At 45.3% G+C, this 21,847-nt stretch overlaps 1 protein-coding gene across 1 annotated transcript; it reads right to left on the bottom strand.

The window, feature by feature from the left end:
• Nucleotides 1-9,087: 9,087 nt before the first annotated feature.
• Nucleotides 9,088-20,050, bottom strand: LOC141251708 (kinesin-like protein KIF3B). The gene is made up of 8 exons (XM_073670398.1): nt 18,581-20,050; nt 17,781-17,882; nt 17,577-17,699; nt 17,360-17,478; nt 13,666-13,779; nt 13,465-13,570; nt 12,627-12,805; nt 9,088-10,261 (listed from the first exon to the last, which is right to left on the bottom strand). The coding sequence occupies exons 1-8, from the start codon at nt 19,970-19,972 to the stop codon at nt 10,171-10,173; spliced, it is 2,226 nt and encodes a 741-aa protein (XP_073526499.1). The 5' UTR covers nt 19,973-20,050; the 3' UTR covers nt 9,088-10,170.
• Between the last annotated feature and the right edge of the window lie 1,797 nt (nt 20,051-21,847).

The raw sequence follows: 21,847 nt of genomic DNA, 5'->3' as shown, positions 1-21,847 counted from the left end.
GATTTGAAGTAATGGCTTCCCAAGCTGGGATAAAATGGGAAATCCTTCCCCCGACTTCTAGCCCTGCATCATTGGGAAGACTTTTTGGTACTGGAGGATGGCCCCGCAAATATGTAACCAGAGTCTTTTTTTCGATCTGGGCTCCCATCCTTTTGTATCTATATGAATATGGATGTGTGGTTTTAACATCTATTATATGCATTGGATCTTTTTGTACTTTTGTGATATTTTCTCCTGTATTTTCTCCCCTCTCTTCCCTTAATTTCCCCATCTGCTTCCTTTTAGGGTTGTCCCTCTAACAATCCTCTTATTATTTATACTTTACCTGTCTCATTTACACAGTGGAACGCGTAACCTGCGTTCCACCATTAGACCTGTTCTGCCAGCATGCAGTGGAAGCCATTATTTGCGTTCCACCTTCACTTCCTCCATGTCTATGTGCATCCCGCGCATGCGCAGATGTGACGATGCATTCCACAGAGCAGGAACCTGCGTTCCACTAAACAGGAAGCAGGAATAGAGCGCAGGGCGGCTATTTATAGCCTGCCCGCACGCTGGAGACGTACACATACTACGGTCACCTCGTATAGGACCCAGGTAAGACTGATTATACCACTAGAGGATAGGTTAACCTTATTCTCTACTAATACATTGTCACAAAAAATATGATTGTTTATTTCAACTACAGATTGGCAGCCCATAGCCTCTGACCACACATGTTATTCCCCTTCCCTCTGGGGTTTGATGACTACACGTACCCAACATTACCTTTACCTTCTACTGGTGACTTTGATTCACCCTCAGATTGGGTATTTATTGACTCATACTTGCTATTGCCTGGTCCCTTGATATTATATTCAATACACATGTTTTCTACTTTTTCATTCTCGGGTTCTAGCTGCCAGATTTTGATCCTGAGGCTTATCCATTCTTCATGGTTCCAAATTCCATTTATCCAGGTTATTTAATCCCCCCTCCCCTTTTTTGATTGAACTATCTTTAGTTCTCCGGTTCGCCTCCCTGTGTGCTCCATCTTTGGTTATTCTCATTTCCCATCTCTCTTGTTATATTCCTGTATCGTTTTTTCCTTTTTCTCCTTCTCCCCCCCCTTTTTTTTCCCCCTCCCTCTCTCTTGCACATAGGTTGCACCTGCATTGTTCCTTAATATTCACCATAGCACCTATTTGTAAAGGCAATTTCTCTAGTCACCTTCCACTGGTTTCGCCATACTTTGGATATTTTGCGACATCTCCACGAGGGACTGCAGTTTTCTTCGGATTATATATCTTATATTTTACTCCTCATCGGAGTTATTTATCATTTATTGTTGTTTTTTCAGTATGTATGTTACCAGTACTAATACCAATATTATTTGTTTGTTTTTTATTCACATGTACAATTTTGTTTAAAGCCCTGATGAAAACCCCTGTGGGGTTGAAACGTTGGGCAATCATTCACTGAAGAACCAATAAAAGAAATTGAGCTTTCATTTACAATTTTCTGACTTGCTTCATCTTTATGAGTGCCGGAACCTTGCTTACTTTATAATTCGGACGTACGTTGTGTTCCGGGTACCTATCCTACACAGTTGAGCCCGGTCTTTAGATTTTGTTAATCTATGGAAAGGGGGACATGGCATAAGGCGCAAACCCTGTGCTTCTGTTTGGCGCTACTCTTCTTAGGTTCCTAAGGAATGAAGCACGTAACTTTCCATTACTATTAAGTGACATTCACGAAGATCACTCACCCCTGAAGTCACAAAAGGGTACCGGACTTGGAGGCTGTGGCGGGACATAAGATGAATCCCTTCTGGATGGCCCTGAAGCGTCGGCCACCTTACTTCTCCTGCTGCCGCTACGGTTACTGGAGCGGCTGTCCGTGTGAGAGGCGTCCAACTTCTTCTTCCGCTGCTGATGTGGAGGGGTCAGCTGCTGCAGCTCCTGGTTGTCCTGGTCTGCCATAGCTGCTATACCACAAGCACAAGTATAGGCAGCGTTTTACCAGGACAACACCACCACCTAAAATAGGGCACATCCGGAAACTCCTCTGGTTCAGGTGTCCTCCCCCCTCCTGACGCCCGCCGGCCAAGGTTACAAAAGCCGGCCGGCAAGCGCTTACAGGGCGTCGCCATGATGGATCCAGGTGCCACCCCCCCGATGTCATGGGGCACGCCTCTCCCAGCGTGTACCGCGCTGTGATGTCAGGCGCGTCACACCCGGAAGACGCCGCTCCCGGCATGCGGCCAGCCAGGAGCCTGCGGCAGGGAGAGGACAGCGCAGGGGTCCGCGGGGAGCCGGAGCCCTCCTCACCGCCTGCGCACGCTCGGACACGGCTCCAGGGAACCACAGATGGCGCTTCTGGAACCTGGAACCCGGTGCACAGGCTGACGCCCGCTCTTCCTCACCGGAACAGGCCCAGGAAAGTATGAACATCTTCTTTCAGACAGGTTCCCATCAAGGACAGGAAACCAACTGAAGCGAGGGAGAGGTATCGCCCTTTTATTTCATACGGTTTCTTGTCCTTGGTGGGGCGGATCCCTCTCTCAAGGTGTGCTGTCATGGGTGAGGGAAAAATACTATGCTACATTTCTAATTGGAGATATTTGATAATATTACTATTATTACACCTACTACATATTGGGATAGGATCTTGGAGATGGGAATACCCCTTAAGGATAAGGATAACAAAGTCAATGTTTTGGAGTGGCCATCTCAAAGCCCTAATCTCAATCCTATTGAAAATTTATGGGCAAAGCTGAAAAGGCAGGTGCGAGCAAGGCGACCTACAAACCTGGATCAGTTACACCAGTTTTGTCAGGAGGAATGGGCCCAAATTCTGACCAACTATTATGAGAAACTTGTGAAAGGATATGTGTGTGTGTGTCCTCTTCTGAAGGATCTGACTCAATCTAGAAGGCAGTCAGAACAACATATGGGTCACAGGGTCACCTGCAGGATTCGCCTGGTTGGATGGTCCAAGCTGGTGGGTCTAACTCACTCAGGGAGGTAGACAGAATCTGGGTTGCAGGGTCCCCTGCAGGCCTCACCAGGCTGTATGGCCTCAGTTGGTGGGTCTGATTCACACTGATAGGTGGTTCGAGTACCAAGGACAGAGGGAAAATTGTTAGATGCTTCACAACAGTAACAAAGGACCATGACACCTCGGCAAAGTCAGCCACCACTGAGACACAGCTACGACCCATTTAGAAGGGGGGTTGTGGGCGTCGACATAGAGGTGGTGACAGAAGTGTAAGTCGCCACAGACTAAACCAATGACAACCTGCACTTACCTAAATATAACCAGGACAGGCTGGATTACGCGATATTTACTAGGTTTGGACAATAGAGCTGCCAGGGCTCTGCTAGTGTCCGTCACCCAGGCCAACCAACAGCCTACATGGTCCTGGAGTGTGACTTCACATAGCAGTGGGTGGCCAGTGGTGGGGCCACGGTGTTAAGTGAAGCTGTGAGCTGAGACTGGACAGTGGCCTAGAGAGGCCGAACTGATGCAGGGCTTGTTCTGACCTCTGTGGGGAGTGTGCCTTAGGTGAGAAAGAACGAGACTGTGACCATACCCCAGGAAACACAGATGTTGACCTAAACAATGAGCTGATCCGAGGCCGCATGGATCGCCTGTGCGATCGGCCAAGCTTGTGCAATGCAGCTGGTGGGTGTGACTCACACTGAACAGCGGTCAGAGTACCAGCGGTCCCCCCTTAGCTAATTGTTACAGAACCGTAATCAGGGTCAGGGATACCTTAGTTAACTCAGCTACAAAATGAGCCAAAACTAGGTCCCATGCAGGGTAAAGGGGGCGCATAGTCTTCACGGCTGTGAGGATCCCTTGAATGGACATCGGTAGAGGAAGCTGGAGGGTACCGCGGCTTGGCCCAAGGGAAACTTTTCCTTGCAAGAAATACAAGCATAATAGGTAACCAGTGTAGGCTGGGCTGTAGAGCGTGCACAGTCTTCTGTGGACTCTGACACGGAGACAGAGGAGGCAAAGGTCTAAGGAATAATAGGAGAGCTAGATGGTGCCTAAAGGAAGGGGAAGCCGCAGGGGAACTGCAGGTATCAGGCCTCCAGTAGCAAACAGCCTACTCAGTCCAACGTTCCGCTGAGAGGAAAGTGCAGTGAGACCTTAACAGGATAGTCACCAAGAGCGCCAGGACTGTGAACACAGCCGATGGGGAGTGCAGGGTAGTGCAGCCAGGAGCAAAGGCTCAAATCCAATGACAAGACCTGGAAAAATAAAAAACAGGAAAATTTCACCACCCAAACTACAGGAAGGAGTGGGGCCTGTGGCAAATGGCAGCAACAACGTCTGCTCTGATTGGCCAGGGGGCAGGCTCAGTTCTCTGGACTACTGATTGGCGGGGATTGGCCAGGGGGTGAACGAACGCTTATCATTGTAACTGCTCGTACTGTCACCATCTGCACTATTTGGAGTGTGCCAGAATGCACCAGCGAGCACTAGAGTTTACAACCAGATGGTTATCAAACCTTATCATTATTAAAAATTACAAATACATACATTTCCCAGTTAGCAGGATCTGTAGGAAGCAACGGAAAAAAAAAAAAAAAAAAAAAAAAAGGAGGAGAGGCCAACAGGGCTCAGCAAGCTCTAGATCCCCAGGAAAACGATATAACACCAAGGACCGCTGGGAAAAGCGCCCCTCACCCTCTCAAAGAGGCCAAAAGACCCAAACCAGGGAAGGGGCGAAGGAGGGACACAGAGGAGTGAAGTGGAGGGATGGGGACTGCAGTGAAACGCCAATAGGCGCATAGCCAGGGAGGGTGACCCTGTGCGCCAGGATAGGATGCTGCCAAAAAAGGACCACAGGGAAGCCAGCACAACGCAGGGTCACAGCAAGGGACCTACTTAACTGTTCTGAAGAAGCTTGATCCTATAGATAGGTGTTGGTAAGTCCAGGCTCCATCTTTTACTCCGTGCCATGCTATGGTGGGCGGGCAGGCTGGCAAGAATCAATGGCAAAAGGACCACCCGACCCCGATACATGATGGCCGACTGCGTCAAAGTACACGGTCCTACCATACAGACGAGAGAGCATACTGGCTGAACAGTACAGGCTATGCTCTCAGTCACTCCACGGGGTGAAACAGAGTGGTCTCATTCACGTTCTCTAACCCAGGGTTCCCCAACTCCAGTCCTCAAGGCCCACCAACAGGTCATGTTTTCAGGATTTCCTTACTATTGCTCAGGTGATAACTGCATCACCTGCACAGGTAATAATTACACCACCTGTACAATACTAAGGAAATCCTGAAAACATGACCTGTTGGTGGGCCTTGAGGACCGGAGTTGGGGAACCCTGCTCTAACCCATCCCATCAAAAACTCTGGCCACAGCCCACGTCTTCTGAAAACAAAAAAAAAAAAAAAAAAGATTAGGGCTACAACAGGTCTGCTACTCAAACCCATGTCTGCCTCCAAATGACACTAAGCTAAACTGAATAGCTGGGTGTCAGTTGCCTAGTTGTATCCTGGTAGTGTGTGCCCACGATGCGTTTTTTAAGCGTTTCCGCAGCGGCAAAAGTGCTGCAGAAACGCGTAAAAAACGCATGGTAGAAGGCCTGCCATGTTCCCCAATGATAATCCTCATATGCTGTGCACATGCTGCGGAAATTTCCACTGCGGGTTATCATTGCGGAAAAAAACGCAGCACTACCAATTATTTTGCGGAAGTGCTGCGTTTTCACCGCCATTGACTGCATTGAAACGCATGGATTACGCATCACTGCATCTGTGAAACGCATGGAATATGCATCTCATGTGGAGATGGTTCCCGGGTCTAGAGGACAGGAGACTCTTCTCCGGACCCGGGTACCATAGAACCTGTGACAAAAAAGAGTAAAATAAAAAATAAATGTTATATTTACCTTCCGATTGCCCCCGGTGTGCTTGTCTCGGCTTGCCGGCAGCTCGCGGTGGACTGAAGGACCTGCGCTGACGTCATAGTCATGTGACGGCAGGTCCTTCAGTGCAGTGTACCGCGATCTGCCGGCAAGGGAGAACGGAGCGAAGCAAGACTCCAGGGGCCATCAGAAGGTAAGTATAGATTTATTTTTGACCATTCTTTACGGTCACATGCCGGTTGCATGGATTTATATAGTGTGACCAAGTTGACAAGCACTTTCCAAGTGATGCCAAAATCGCTTGGAAAAGCGCTTGTCAACCCGCATGCGGAAATGCATGTGAAGAACGCTTCACTTCCGCTTGTCCCTGGCAGGAAAACGCATGTACAATCCGCATATACAATCCGCATGCGTTTTTTTCTGCCAGGGAGATGCAGAAACGCTCAGGAAAAATCCGGAGCATTTCTGCATCGTGGGCACATAGCCTTAAAGTATGAAAAACCCTAATGGTCACTGAAATATCTTGATATTGACATACGTAATTTTCATTTTAAAGGTACTGAATATCAACTAATGAAAATCAGACATTGCTTTTGAATTGTGGTTCAACAGAAAAAAATCTAATAACAATGGCCCGATGGCCTGGACAAAAATGATGTTACTACTTTAAAAGATTGAAAATATTTTGACCGTAGGGACATATTAAAATAAGGTGTGTCCTGTAATTAACATCACATGTGTCTACAAACTTGTAATCAGTCAGTCTGCCTATTTAGGAGGGTGAAAAGTAGTCACTGTGCTGTTTGGCATCATGGTGTGCTGCACACACCATAAATCAAAGAAAGCTAAGGAGAGTTCTCTGTTCTTGTTACTACAGTTGCACATATTATTTGGAGGTTTAAGGTGTATGGGACAGTAGACAACCTCCCTGGATATGGCCAGAAGAGGAAAATTGATGACAAATTGAAGAGACGGATAATACAAATGGTAATCAAAGAGCCCAGAACAACTTCCAAAGCGATTACAGGTAACTTCCCAAGGTCAAGGTACCTCAGTGTCAGGTCAGATCAGAGCGCACCATCCGGCGCAGTCTTGACCAAAGTGCACTTCATGTAAGACGACCGAGGAAGAAACCACTGTTGAAAGCAAATCATTAGAAAGCGAGACTGGAATTTGCCAAAATGCATATTGACAAGCCAAAAAGCTTCTGGGAGAATGTCCTTTGGACAGATGAGACAAAACTGGAGCTGTTTGGCAAGGCACATCAGCTCTAGGTATACAGACACAAAAATGAAGCATACAAAGAAAAGAACATTGTACCTACTGTGAAACATGGAGGCGGCTGTTATGTTTTTAGGCTGCTTTGCTGCATTTGGCACAGGGTGTCTTGAACCTATGCAGGGTACAATAAAATCTCAAGACTATCAAGAGATTCTGGAGCAAAACGTGCTGCCCAGTGTCAGGAAGATTGGTCTGAGTTGCAGGTCAGGGGGTCCTCCAACAGGGTAATGACCCAAAATACACAGCTAAAACATCCAAGAATGGAGAAGAGCAGCATAAGGCTAATCTGAAATTGCTTCCACAAGCCCTGATCTAAGTCCTGTTGATCATCTGTGGAAAAAGCTGAAACCTGCAATCTAAAAGGCGCTTTCACACCTGAGACACAAGGAGCGGTTTGCTCACAAGGAGCGGGGACAAAATACCTGTGGACAGGAGCAGAAGGCTCATTGAGAGTTACAGAAATCCTTTGCAGTAATTGCCTAAAATAGTGGTGCAAGAAAATATTAAGTTAAGGGAACCAACATTTTTAACCAGGCCAGTTTCAGCTCAGGGCTTCGTCCAGTTTTTATAGTGAAAACAGGGACTTAGGATCCCTCTTGTAGTGCTGGTTGGTTGAACCCCTGGTGATCATACATTTATGTACAAATGCTGTCTGGTCAGTGAGCTCAATATGGGTCTGTCTCCTGTTCTTGGGCAAACATGAGCAGACATTGATTCAGCACCCCCTAAAGGGACAGCATAGCACTGCCAACCACAGCGTTTGTTACAAAATTTCTACACAAGTTATTCCTATGTTTGATAAAACATGGGCCAGTGTCCGTTAGGCCCTCCATACCACCGCCAAGCACTGTCCCCAGAACTGTCGCAGTCAGTGCAAGCCACCATCTCCCTTACACTCCATAAGCGTTGTAAAAAAAAGTACGAGCTGGTGTCCAAAAACGAGTCAGCCACTGTGCCATAGAGGAAAAAAAAAAAAAAAAAAAATCATCAAAATGATGACTCATGGGGGTATCGAGGTTCCAAGGGTCAGTATTTGATGATTTTTTGGGAGGTCTTTTTGTCGAATGCACATAGTGGTTGGCCCATTTTGGGACACTGGCTCATACTTCTTTGACAACGCTCATGGAATCTAACACAGAAAACGGCACGGACTTGTGCTACTGTTATTGGGGACCAAAGGGGCACTGTGGCTGACTCTTCTGGCTGGTGCTCATTAGACATTGTGGCTTGGTATCATTTTATGAGGATCTATCTTGCATGTGGCTTCATCTACTCTTATGGCGGCACCGTGGCTCTTGATTGCAACACTGATCCTGTTATTGGGACACGTTCCCATTCATATGCGATTCCAAAGTATAAAAGTGCTGGCTCCTATTAGTAGACAGTCATGGTATACTGTGGTTCAAAGAAGGGCCAGGAAAGGTCTCACTTGCAAAGACTTAACCAGTGACCCAATAACAGTACAAGTGTCTTAATTAAAGATAACCACAGCGTACCCTTGGATCCTTCATAACTGTGCCAACTCCAGGGCTACCCTTTCAGACATTTTTGCCAAGCTCAGCATTGTTGACGTGACATCACCGCTGCAGCTGATCTACAAAGACCAGAGCAGGGGTGGACATCAGAAGGGCGAATAAAGCTCGAACTGTTTGTTCTTTTTGGTGGGTATGAAATGCCTTTGGAGCTATAATCTTTTAAATTGGACAAACCCTTTAAGAGTAGCAGCCAGTGTGCTGATTAGGGCTAGCCATGTGTAGGTTGGATCCTCATACCTCATACGACAGCTAGCTATGATGCCCCCTAGAACTTGGTATCAGAGCCAACCACAGTGTCACAATAATGATAGTGATGAGTGGTGGGAGTCGTGGTGGTCAAGGACCACTAGGCTGTACTGATTGACGCTGCCGGTGAAGTATGACACACGCTCCGGGGGCGGTAAAGAGATTTTATTTAAATATACATTCACCGATAGAGAAAGGTACAAATAAATAGATCTCCCTCCTGCGCGATCCTGGACGGGGAAGGAGCCATCACACTGCGTCGCTGTATAAAATTCACAGTATCTATGGCTTCTTCAGAAAAGGAGGTGCAGCGTCTCCTGGTCACATCGCACCTCTGGGGTTGAATGTCACAGAGGGAAGCATGGATGGACACAAACCAGCAAGCAGGTGCCATGGAAAGCCATGAAGATTTAATGAGTGCAGTCACATTACCAAGCAGCAAGATGGCGGACAGCGTGAGGTGGGCCGGAGACAGGAGCGGACATATCACTGATGCAACCTGTGCAGACGCATAGGGGCCCATTTCTACTTCCAGAGCAGGTGCGATTTTGCATTTTTAGGAGCTCTTTGGCTGCAAAGGGCCCATATATTGCACAGGGGCCCTTTGCGGTCTGTGTCCGCCAGTGGCCGGAGGGGTTCTGGTACCCAACTAATGGGGGACTGTGTGAGATCTGCAGTAGAGGGAAGGAAGCGAGCTTGGTGACTGATTTTTCGTACCTGGGCCTGTCGCTGGAGAAGACACACAGGTTTCCATCCGACGCAATGAAACAAAAAGTCACTAATTTACAGTATAAAAGATGACAACTAAATATACAGCTAAAAAAAAATCATATAAATACTAAAAGAAGAAAGGTCGGGGTGTCGAGAGATCAGTGCAGAGGCCGAGCGCCCGGTACACCGTATGTGCACAGACGACTCAATGTCAGGTGGAGCTGTATACACTTGTGGTCTCCGTGTCCTCAGATCCATCACAAATTAAGTCCTACATAGAAACACTTTCCACACAGTTGAAGTCATGCCAAGCACAGGGGCGATGCCGCATTACAAGTCCAGCGCCTTTGACTTGTTTACAGATGACCCCTTCCCCCCAGATCTTCACCTTCTGGGAAGCTTAACCAGAGGAGGTGAGGGGGGATCTGCCCCGGGGCACGTGCAGGTTGTCTTTAATTCAGTCCATCCTAATAATTCATCTATCTATTTTGAGAGTCTTGGTTTGGGGGTCATTTTCTATGATTATTTTGGAACCAACCCCCTCGATTGTGGGAACTGTGAAGATCCAGAAGGCCCTGGAGGTGGAGCAGTTCTTCGGCCGCCGGTCTTGGGTCTGAAAAAGAGAAGGAAATAATGAAAAACAAAAGTGAGAGCATACAAGAAAAATGAGTAGCTGCAATTGGAGCAAGAATCCACTGAGCTTATACACAGTAGTTAACAGAAACAAGCAAAGCTGCTGTGTAAAGCACAGAGGACAAAGTTGTAAAAAAAAAAAATAAAGCTGAAAGGAGGTAAACTTTCAAACTACATTAAATTCCAGCAGACATTGCAGCCAAGCTGGAGCCACCGATCAGAGGGATCCAAAGCATTGCACTTTGCCAGCTTCAGTATCTGACGACACATGTGGGATGCTGGGTGGGTTTTAGGAACAGACTATACAATATGTCGCCAATCACCCATAAATAACCGTTAAGCTGTGTGCCCACAATGCATTTTTCAAGCGTTTACGCTGCGGAATTTCCGCAGCGTAAAAGCTTGGTAAACCTTCCCCCATGGTCTCCAATGCAATTCCGCACTTTCAATGCCCATGCTGCGTATTTTTCCACAGCGTTTATGCTGCGCTCAAAAATATGCAGCATGTCCATTAATTTTACGGACACGCAGCATAATCGCCGCCATTGACTTGCATTAGAACGCGCCAATTCCGCAAGACTGCATCTGTACTTGCGTAATTGGCGCGTTCTAATGTGCGGATGGTACCCGAGTGTGGAGGACAGGAGACTCTCATCCAGACCCGGGTACCATAGAATCTGTAAAAAAAAGAATTTAAAATAAAAAATAAAGTTTATACTCACCTTCCGATGTCCTCCGGGTGTTTTGTCCACGCCGTCCGGTCTCTTGCACTGCTCGCGCTGTTGTGAAGGACCTGCCATGACGTCACTGAGTCATGTGACCCATCACATGACTCAATGACGTCACTGCAGGTCCTTCACACCACCGCGAGCATTGCAAGAGATCGGACGCAGCAGAGAGAACACCGGGAAGACACCGGAAGGTGAGTATAATCTTTTTTTTTTATTTTTTACCATTCTTATTCTTTTTTTAACTATTACTTGGTCACACTATATAAAATTTCTGCTGCATAAATGCAAGTCCTCTCCCGGAAAAACGCATGCGGAATTCCGCACGCGTTTATCGCGCGTTGAGGCTGTGTGCCCACGTAGCATTTTTCAAGCGTATATGCTGCGGAATTTCCGCAGCGTAAACGCTTGAAAAACGCATGTATATCCGCACCCCATGTTCCCCAATGGGATTCCGCAAGTTATATGCACATGCTGCGGATTTTTCCGCAGCGTTTATGCCGCGTTCAAAAATCCGCAGCATGTCGTTTAATTTTGCGTTTCCGCCTTTGTCCAATGCATAAAAAACGCAAGGCAATTCCGCATGTGGAAAACGCGTGATAAACGCGCAAAAAATGCGCGATAAACGCGTGCGGAATTCCGCATGCGTTTTTCCGGGAGAGGACTTGCATTTATGCAGCAGAAATTTTCTGCTTCATAAATGCAACGTGGGCACATAGCCTAATCACGCGTTTTCCACATGCGGAATTGCCTTGCGTTTTTTATGCATTGGACAAAGGCAATTCCGCTTGCGGAAACGCAAAATTAATGAACATGCTGCGGATTTTTGAACGCGGCATAAACGCTGCGGAAAAATCCGCAGCATGTGCATAGAACTTGCGGAATCCCATTGGGGACCATGGGGTGCGGATATACATGCGTTTTTCAAGCGTTTACGCTGCGGAAATTCCGCAGCATATACGCTTGATAAATGCTACGTGGGCACACAGCCTAAGTGCACACGATGCGTATTTGAAGCGGAAATTTCCGCATGTCCTTTTTCCTGGAAAACGCATGCGGAATTTGGCATGCGTTTTTCGTGCGTAATTCGCGCGTTTTGCACATGCGGAATTGCCTTGCGTTTTCTTCTGCATTGTAGATGGCAATTCCGCACGCGTAAACGCACAAAGAATTGACATGCTGCGGAATTTTCCGCACAACAAAATGCTGCGGAAAATTCCGCAGAGTGGGCATTACAATTGCGGAATGCCATAGGGGACCATGGCAGAAGGCTAACATGCGTAATTCATGCGTTTACGCTGCGGAATTTTCCGCACAAAATACGCATGAAATACGCATCGTGTGCACATAGCCTTACACTGTTCAGACCCTTTTTCTGATCTATGCTGAGCATGTACGCAAAAAAAAAAAGAAGAGAAGAGCACCCATGAATCTCTATTCACCACCTGCTGTTGTCCTTCTGGTCTCCAGTATGACGGTATATCTTATATGCCAGTATACAGAAAAGCAAGTTATTCCATGATACCGTATACAGTAAAGATATATACCGGTCAGTATGCATAGCATTATGTGCACAGGCCTAACCTGTAACCTCCCAAATATTGCAGGAGCACTCACCTGGCTTTGGATTTCTTGCTGGCTGAGCTCTCAAATGTTGAGGCGTCCACTTGGATGTCATCTTCATCCTGCAAAGCAGCTTCCAAAGCAGCCTGGACCTTGGGGGCCACAGCCGGTCCCTCGTAGTCCCGGGTTGTACGACTTGGCATATCAAGTTCCAGAAGAACAATATTCTCAGCCTGTGGATATGATCATATATTATCGACCCCTTTATGATTTCCTGATACATAGACTCATTTTCTTTGGTAATGTTGGATGGGACCACTGATAGCAGGTTTTCAGTACGACCATATAAAACTGATGGATGGGTCTTAACTGTGCCAGTGTATGACACAATGTATAACACAAATTTAACCCCCAATGTTTCATGGGGTATTAGTTGGACAACATTTAATAGTTGTATAATGAAAAATTTTGCAAGCTTTGTAATAGTTTTCGTTCCAATACATCAATGTTCTCAAGATCTCTACTTGCTGTCAGTTAATGGAGACATTAATGGAGATGGGTATCTAACCAGGGGCTAGATACCCATCCTAAGGGTTTGTTACACATGTATCCAGTCTGTAAGCCAAGCACAAATCTCCCTATTGTCCTGGGAGTTTGTTGCAATGTATCAGTGCAGATAAAATAAATTAATCTGGTGTCCAAACTATTCAGTTCATAGAGGATTGTGTTAAGTGTCACAAACCTTCATCTGAGACATTTCTGTGGGTTTTCTGCCTCAAAAAGGAATTTTAACATTCAATGACAGCAAGCAGGGATCTTAAAAACAGTGACGTACAAAAACAAAAAAAATTGCAGTATCTTTCATTTTAATTTACAGAAGAGCTTTTCTTACCCGGTATCTAGGGTCAGGTCTGACCATCATGGACATCTTGGCCTGGTGACACAATGGCCTCTTGTAGCCTATGGCAGACGTGGGTCGTTTCATCATCTGCTGATTGCTATGGAGAAGAGGGTGCAATTACCAGATATGCAGGGAAGGGGGGGGCGTCTCAGAATTGGCGCAGGCCACGAGAGGCAGGTCACAGGGACTTACTCCAGCCTGCTGATCGGGTGAAGCTTCCATTGATCCTCCTCCTCCTCAAAATAGCAGCGGTTCATCATCTTATTTTTCTCTTCCATTGGAATGAAGTTCTCAATGATCAGATGCCTGCAGCACAAGAAGAAATGGTCAGTCCTGAACATCAGCTTACTCCAACCACCACCAGGAAGGCGTTAATTTCCAAAGCAAGCAGTAAGGCCTCATTCAGACAGCACTGATTTTCAGGTTCGAGAGTCAGTGTTTTATCAGTGTTTGGTCCGCGCATCAGTTTTTACCATCAGTGATTTCAACGTCTGAATAAATTATAAAAACTTCTCCTACACAGATAGTACGGGAATGCCTTCGGGGTACAGTCAGTGATTTTCACAGACCTATAAAATTGCACGGGTAATTTTTATCTGTGTCGCTAATAAAAAAATTAAAAAAAAATAACATACTTGTCTCCATGATTTTTGCACAGACACATGGTCTTCAAAAAAACAAAAATATGAACAGCCCCCTAGACTATAATGGGACGTGTCCTATACGTGAAAATCACAGATAAAACATGTACGTAAAACACAGACATCTGAATGAGGCCTTACACGGCGTGTAGCAATTACAATAAGGCCTCATCCGCTTTTCACATACAGTCATGGCAGAAAGTGTTGGCACTCTTGAAATTGCTCCAGAAAATGAAGTATTTCTCCCAGAAAATTAATGCAATTACACATATTTTGTTAACCACGTTTATTTCCTGTGTGTCTAATGGAACACCACAAAAAAACAAATTGGACATAATTTCACACAAAACCCCAAAATGGGCCAGATAAAATTGTTGGCATCATCAACTTAATATTTGGTTGCACACCCTTTGGAATAAATAACTGCAATCAATCGCTTCCTATAACCATCAACAGCTTCTTACACCTCTCAACTGGAATTTTAGACCACTCTTCTTTTGAAAACTGCTCCAGGTCTGTCATATTTGTAAGTCGCCTTCTCCCAACAGCAATTGTAAGATTTCGCTACAGGTGATCAATGGGATTTAGATTCGGACTCATTGCTGGCCACTTCAGAACTCTCCAGCACTTTGTTTCCATCCATTTCTGGGTGCTTCTTGAAGTATGTTTGGGGTCAATGTCCTGCTGGAAGACCCATGACCTAGGAAGCAAACCCAGATTTCTGACACTTGGCATTACACTGCGACCCAAAATCCTGTGGTAATCTTCAGATTTCATGGTGTCTTGCACACAGTCAAAGCATCCAGAGGCAGCAAAACAACCCAAAACATCTTTGAATCTCCACCATATTTGACTGTAGGTTCTGTGTTCTTTTCTTTGTAGGCCTCATTCCATTCTCAGTAAACAGTAGAAAGATGTGCTTTACCAAAAAGCTCTATTTTGGTTCTCAAATCCTCAGCCAGTTCTCTTCTCTTTCAGTTCTCCATGCTTAGTGTGGCACACACAGACACACAATGCAAAGAACGAGTTTACTTCTCCACTTTTTAGCTGGTTTCAGCTGTGATTTTCATATTGCCAACACCAGTTACTTGTCACAGGTGAGTTTGAACTAGCATCACATGATCGAAACAAAGTGGTTCACTCACAATTTTGGAAAGATGCCAACAATTTTGTCTGGACTATTTTTGGGGTTGTGTGTGAAATTATGCCCAATTTGACTTTTTTTTTTTCCTCTGTTTTTTTTTGTGTTGTTCCAATACACATGAACAGGTGTATAACAAAACATGTGTAATTGCAATAATTTTCTGGGAGAAATATTTCATTTTCTGGAACAATTACAAGGGTGTCAACACTTTCGACGATGACTCACAAATTCTATTCTTGATTTTCACTGCTAGGACACGTACCCATTATAATCTATGGAGCTGTTCACATGTCCGTGGTTTTTTGTGGACTATGTATCCATGCAAAAATCTTGGAGACATGTTCGTTTTTTTAAATTAGCGTCATGGATGAAAATTACCATTACTAGTCTATGGGTCAGTGAAAATGGACAGTACAGGGATGGTATAAGTGTAAAATCCGAGTGCTGTCCACGATTAGCATTGTAAGGGATAAGAGAAGCTTTATAATTTATCTGAAAATCACTGATAAAACACGGATGGTAGAAACAGAAACAGAGCAAACATTAGTGAAACTCGGATCCAAAACCCTGATGACTCTCGTACCATTTCTTTGTGAAAAATTATGTACGTCGGAATAAAGCCTAAAAACAGACCACTTATCCTGAGCCCGACCCTCCTCAGCAGCTGATGTAGTTGTACAGGGCATTTTGCCTTGTTAATAGGGCATTTGTTCCATGCATTATCAAGGCTGAGCTGGTAGGCTCAATTTTGGCCACTAAATGCCAAAGTAACAGCGCCTCATTTGTGACAGATGAAGTGCCCTACTGGCAGGACTGTGGAGTCGGAGTCGGTATAAAATGGACCGACTCCAACTCCTAAAATATATAATAAATTGGGTACAGTAGTTCCATGCAGTTTGTGGGGAATATTTTCATTAGAATTTGGGAAAGTTATGAAATGTCCTATAGATGTCTGTCCTATTCCTGATCTAAGGGTCTAGACTTTTAGCTGAGATGAATCTGTGCTACAGTAAATTTATAACTTAAACATGAGCCGTGTATGAGGGAGTCGGAGTCGGTGACAAGGAAATTGAGAAGTCGGAGGTTTGGCTTACCGACTCCACAGTCCTACTGGTTGTGCTGAATGACAGAGAAAGCCTTGGGTACTTTAGAGATGGCCATGTGCCAGTGCATGTGGTATGTCAGGGTGGCATCATGTGCAAGTATTGTGGTGCCAAAGTGATGAATAAATCTGCCCTAGCGCTGTTTTCACTGATTCACTTAGTTTCGGACGCGCTGTAATAATAAACCAGATATAAACAGCCTGATAAATAATTCACACATCCTGCTCTCCATTTCCTAAACAGACTAAAGTGAGATGCGCTCACAGTCCGGCAGACACGGTATATATCTGCTGGGGGTGACCTTACACGACATCAGAGCCTCACACCTCATCACTTTGGCATACTGGTATAGCACTTGCCAAGTGCTCACATTCCTTACAGTGATACACCAACTCCAGAGCACAGGTCACTAGGGAGTTATCAAGGATCCACATCCCGATATCTCTTTTTTTCCCCATTTGGAAAATCAATATGAATGTCTGAAAGAGAAGGCTCCATCACTCTCCGTTCCCAAAGGGGTTAAAGCCACGAACAACACTAAACGCCCATCTACAGGATAGGTAATTAATACATGATCCCTGACCCGGGCCGAAAACAGGCGTCCCATATCCTCAGTGTGGATGAAGTATTAATGCGCATATGTGCCCCCCCACCAAAAAAAGTTTTCACTTCTATGGGTCTAAGGTAGAGGTAGTGTGCATGTGTGATCATTGCTTTCATAGATCTTGTTGGCAGCGGTCACACACACACACACACACACTAGCATGGTGTTAGACATCCAGAAATCATACAATTATCACCCATCCAGTGGATAAATGTTGTTCACAGGATAAGTCTATTCAGTTATGTATGTAAACATTTTAATGGTGGCCATCATGGTTGTCATCTAGCTTTTCTAGGAAGCTCAATCTGGATAATATATATGAGTGTGGCAGATGTATTTGTTGTCAGGCAGATATATCACTTATACCCACTATGGTTGGACACCAGAAGCTTACTTTAATTTCAGCTCTCTGGTGAGCTCGTTCTGCGTCTGCTCTAGCTCCTGACGCTCCTTAATGTGTTCTTCCTGCAAGTCATGGATCTCGGCTTTTACAGCCTGAAGCTTAGAAAAGAGCTGGAAAACAAATTGGCAGCAGTGAAGTATTTCATACCATGCTTCCACCATCCCTGTTGGAGCTACCAGCAAAAAGGCCAAGTCCACATGGCCCTCACCTTTTTGAGCTTCTTAGTTTTGATGTCGACCTCTTGCTGTAAAGAGCTGTATGTCTCTTTGAGCTCCAGCGTCTCCTCATCTCGATTCTCCATCTCTTGCTGCATCTCTCGCTCTCGACGTTTCTACAAAAACAGACAAGTGAGAACTCTGTGCCCCCCACTGTAGCCAAAATGTGGGCTTTTTCAAGCTGATTTATTACTTACCTGCTCAGCAATCTCATGTCTCTTCTGCTCCAGGATCTTCTGCTGCTCATTGGTGTGGTCAACAATGTTCTTTCCACCAACAAGAAGTTTACTCTCCATAGCCTGAGAGATCGACTCAAAATTAGTGTTAATTATGAAGAGTGGCCATTAAAAAAGCACTAAGGGACCCTACACTTCCAACTCTGCAACCATGAAAGGACCACCCTTGATAGAATTAGGGGTGGAGCTTTGATTGGCCCCAAAAGGACCTAGGTCGAAGAGGACCAATGAAGGATGGACACTAAGCAGTGTGATGGACAATGAATGGAGAGGGGACGAGATCCTGTAACATGACCAAGAATCTAAGCCACCAATAGGCTTTCTACAAGTAAGAAAAGAATATTAAAACAGCCACCGACCAGCCCTGTTAATTATCATAATTTATGGTCAAAGAACTCTGCCCGCTTGGCAAAACATAAGTAGTGAATGGCACCATTGAAAACTGCAAGATTTGTGATACATAGGGTGAAATCAACTTGGCCCTTTTCAAAAAGTGAGTGAGGAATATTCAATGTCCTTTAGAGAGATACCACCATTGACCACAAATTTGGCAAGGGTTAGGTAGGGATTTATGAGCCCCAAGGCTGCTCTTAGAGTGGGGTCTTTCATCTACACTAAGTTGACACTTGTGGGGACAAGTAAGTTGCACAGTAAATACGAGGTGATGAACACCTTCAACTACTGATATCATTACTACTTTATCAAGAACACAAGAAATCACCACAATGGAAATCTTTATGACCCATCAGAAGGTGTCTTACCTTCACTTTGGCTGTCAGCATTTCCATAGCTTCTTTCTCTCTTTTTAAGTCATCCATCTTCCTTTCCTTCTCCTGTAGGAGTTTCAGTTTTTCCTCTGCAACCAGACTGTGATCCTCTATAATGGCCTTCTTTTCAATTTCCAGCTTCTCCTGTTGCTCCCGCCAATAGTCTTCTTTATCCTCCACTTCATCTTCTCCCTCACAAGAGTCTCCGTCTTCATCATCCTCCCCCGCACCAAATCGTCTTTTTCCCCTTTTGTGTCTTTTACCCACAACTCTTTTCTCCAGCTGGGCCTTAAGCCTTGCGATCTCTTCTTGGAATTCCCTCAATAAAGCATCTTTAGGGTCTTCATTCACTCTGGGCTTGTTCTTGATGTTCTTGGCACGGTTGGAGTAACGTAGAGTGGTCAGTGTCTCCTCAACGTTATATGAGGCAGGGCCAATATTTGCCACCATGACCGTTTTGGCATTGCCCCCCAAAGAGTCTTGCAACAACCTGGTTAGTTTGGAATCCCTGTATGGTATGTGGGTGCTCTTGCCATCTACAAGGGCAGATATCACATTTCCTAGTGCAGAGAGGGACAGGTTAATCTTAGTAGCCTCTTTGAGCCTTTCCCCTTGGGCTCCGGTCTTTGTTTGCCGTTCACTTCCGGCCAAGTCTACCAGATTCAACTTTCCCACGCGGATATGGTTTTCACCGTCCAACCCGAGCTCGCTGCACTCAATGGTAATCATGAAGATGGCATGTGAACGGGAACTGTGCTCATTCATATTCGTTGAGCCAACTGAGCGGTTCTGGTTCCCCACGTTCATCACGTGTTCGATCTCCTTCACGCTCTTCGTAACAAAAGAGGACAGGTCCTTCACGTAGACACCGGTGTCTGGTCTTTCTTTAAGCTCCAGCCGCTTAGACTGGTCTTTAGAGAGAAGATCTCTGATCTCCTCTTGATAGATCTCTAGATATGAAGCTCTCACCAGGTACTGTTGGTTCTGGGATCTTGAAATGTGCGTGAAGATGTGATCAAATGAGTTTGGTATGACCCCCCTTTTCTCGGTGTCGCCCCTTAACCCTTCCATTGTGTATGTTTTCCCGGTGCCTGTTTGGCCGTATGCAAAAATGGTTCCATTAAAGCCGAGCAAGACTGAATCCACCAGAGGCCTGAATGTCTCATCGTAAAGCTCCACCTGTTTAGAGTTACTGTCGTAGACGGCGTCGAAGGTGAAGGTTTTCGGCAGCTCATTAGAGGCTCCTTTCTGAATCCTTACTGCCACTTGACCGAGCTTAACATCCACATCTACTACTTTATCAAACCCGGCAGCGGTCTCCTTGCTGTTCATGGGCCGACATCGCACCACAACCCGCACAGACTCGGAGCTCTTTGACTTAGACATCTTGTATTGGTTCGTTGAGTCTGGAAAGCCAGGACACTTTACCACTCTTCCAACTACCACCCTAAACACAAAAGAAAAAAAAAAAAAAGAGAACAAATGCAAAAAAAATGGATTACATTGTGAACGTAACTCAAGTCAATCTAGGAGTAGAGGTGTCTGCTGTGGATTTTGGCATTCCTCCATGTGATCTGCCACGTAGCGTATTACACAGCGGCTCTGCACAACATCTGTCATCTCAGTGGAGAACGCTTGTTCAAGGTCAGTGTGCCAGCAAAGTGGGTCACAGGAGAGGATGAGCGAGAGGAAGATACGCCAGCTCTGTTGTCGCTATGCCCAGAGCCTCCCAAATACTGCTACACACTGGTGCATTACGATTAAAGGGCCAGTAGCCCTAAATTCAGTAGCTTGAAGCATTATAAATGCAGTGGATGATATCAGTGATACCTATGATTATAAATGTCCCTGGAAGTTCCCAGCACTGAAAACGTGTGACAAAGTAGCGATCCCAGAGGCAAGGAGGGGCTCACTACACCACAGTAAAATTCGTGATTCAGTGCATGATCCATCCTACTAAGTGCAACACTGCCCAGTTATCTGGCAAAGGTGCCTCATTAGCATAGAGTGAATATGGGCCAATCAGATAGAGCAAAAGAGATCACATGTCTGCATTTCCATCCAATGGTTACGGGCTGAAATAAGAATACTAGGGTGTGGTGCAATACTGACTGATCTAGAAAGCTCAGTAATGTATGTACATAGTGACCCCACCGGCAGAATAGTGAGTGCAGCTCCGGAGTATAATACAGGATATAACTCAGGATCAGTACAGGATAAGTAATGTAATGTACACAGTGACTATACCAGCAGAATAGTGATTGCTGCTCTGGAGTATAATACAGGATGTAACTCAGGATCAGTACAGGATAGGTAATGTAATGTATGTATACAGTGACTCCACCAGCAGAATAGTGAGTGCAGCTCTGGAGTATAATACAGGATGTAACTCAGGATCAGTACAGGATAAGTAATGTAATGTATGTACACAGTGACCCCACCGGCAGAATAGTGAGTGCAGCTCCGGAGTATAATACAGGATGTAACTCAGGATCAGTACAGGATAGGTAATGTATGTATACAGTGACTGCACCAGCAGAATAGTGAGTGCAGCTCCGGAGTATAATACAGGATGTAACTCAGGATCTGTACAGGATAAGTAATGTAATGTATGTACACAGTGACTGCACCAGCAGAATAGTGAGTGCAGCTCTGGAGTATAATACAGGATATACGGTAACTCAGGATCAGCACAGGATAAGTAATGTAATGTATGCACACAGTGACTGCGCCAGCAGAATAGCGAGTACAGCTCTAGAGTATAATACAGGATGTAACTCAGGATCAGTACAGGATAAGTAATGTAATGTATGTACATAGTGACCCCACCAGCAGAATAGTGAGTGCAGCTCTGGAGTATAATACAGGATAAGTAATGTATGTACACAGTGACTCCACCAGCAGAATAGTGAGTGCAGCTCTGGAGTATAATACAGGATGTAACTCAGGATCGGTACAGGATAAGTAATGTAATGTATGTACACAGTGACTGCACCAGCAGAATAGTGAGTGCAGCTCTGGAGTATTATACAGGATGTAACTCAGGATCAGTACAGGATAAGTAATGTAATGTATGTACACAGTGACTGCACCAGCAGAATAGTGAGTGCAGCTCTGGAGTATAATACAGGATGTAACTCAGGATCAGTACAGGATAAGTAATGTAATGTATGTACACACAAATATTATTAGTAATCAGTAATAACTAAACAGCCAAGCAACTATCATTTCAGAACCTGAACCCCCACCTGTATCTGTACA

This window comes from Phyllobates terribilis, unplaced genomic scaffold, assembly GCF_046119375.1.
Source record: "Phyllobates terribilis strain yellow unplaced genomic scaffold, ASM4611937v1 Scaffold_7535__1_contigs__length_37025, whole genome shotgun sequence".
NCBI lineage: Eukaryota > Metazoa > Chordata > Amphibia > Anura > Dendrobatidae > Phyllobates > Phyllobates terribilis.
The sequence above is the reverse complement of the archived record's forward strand: the minus strand, read 5'-3'. Positions and strand labels throughout refer to the sequence as shown.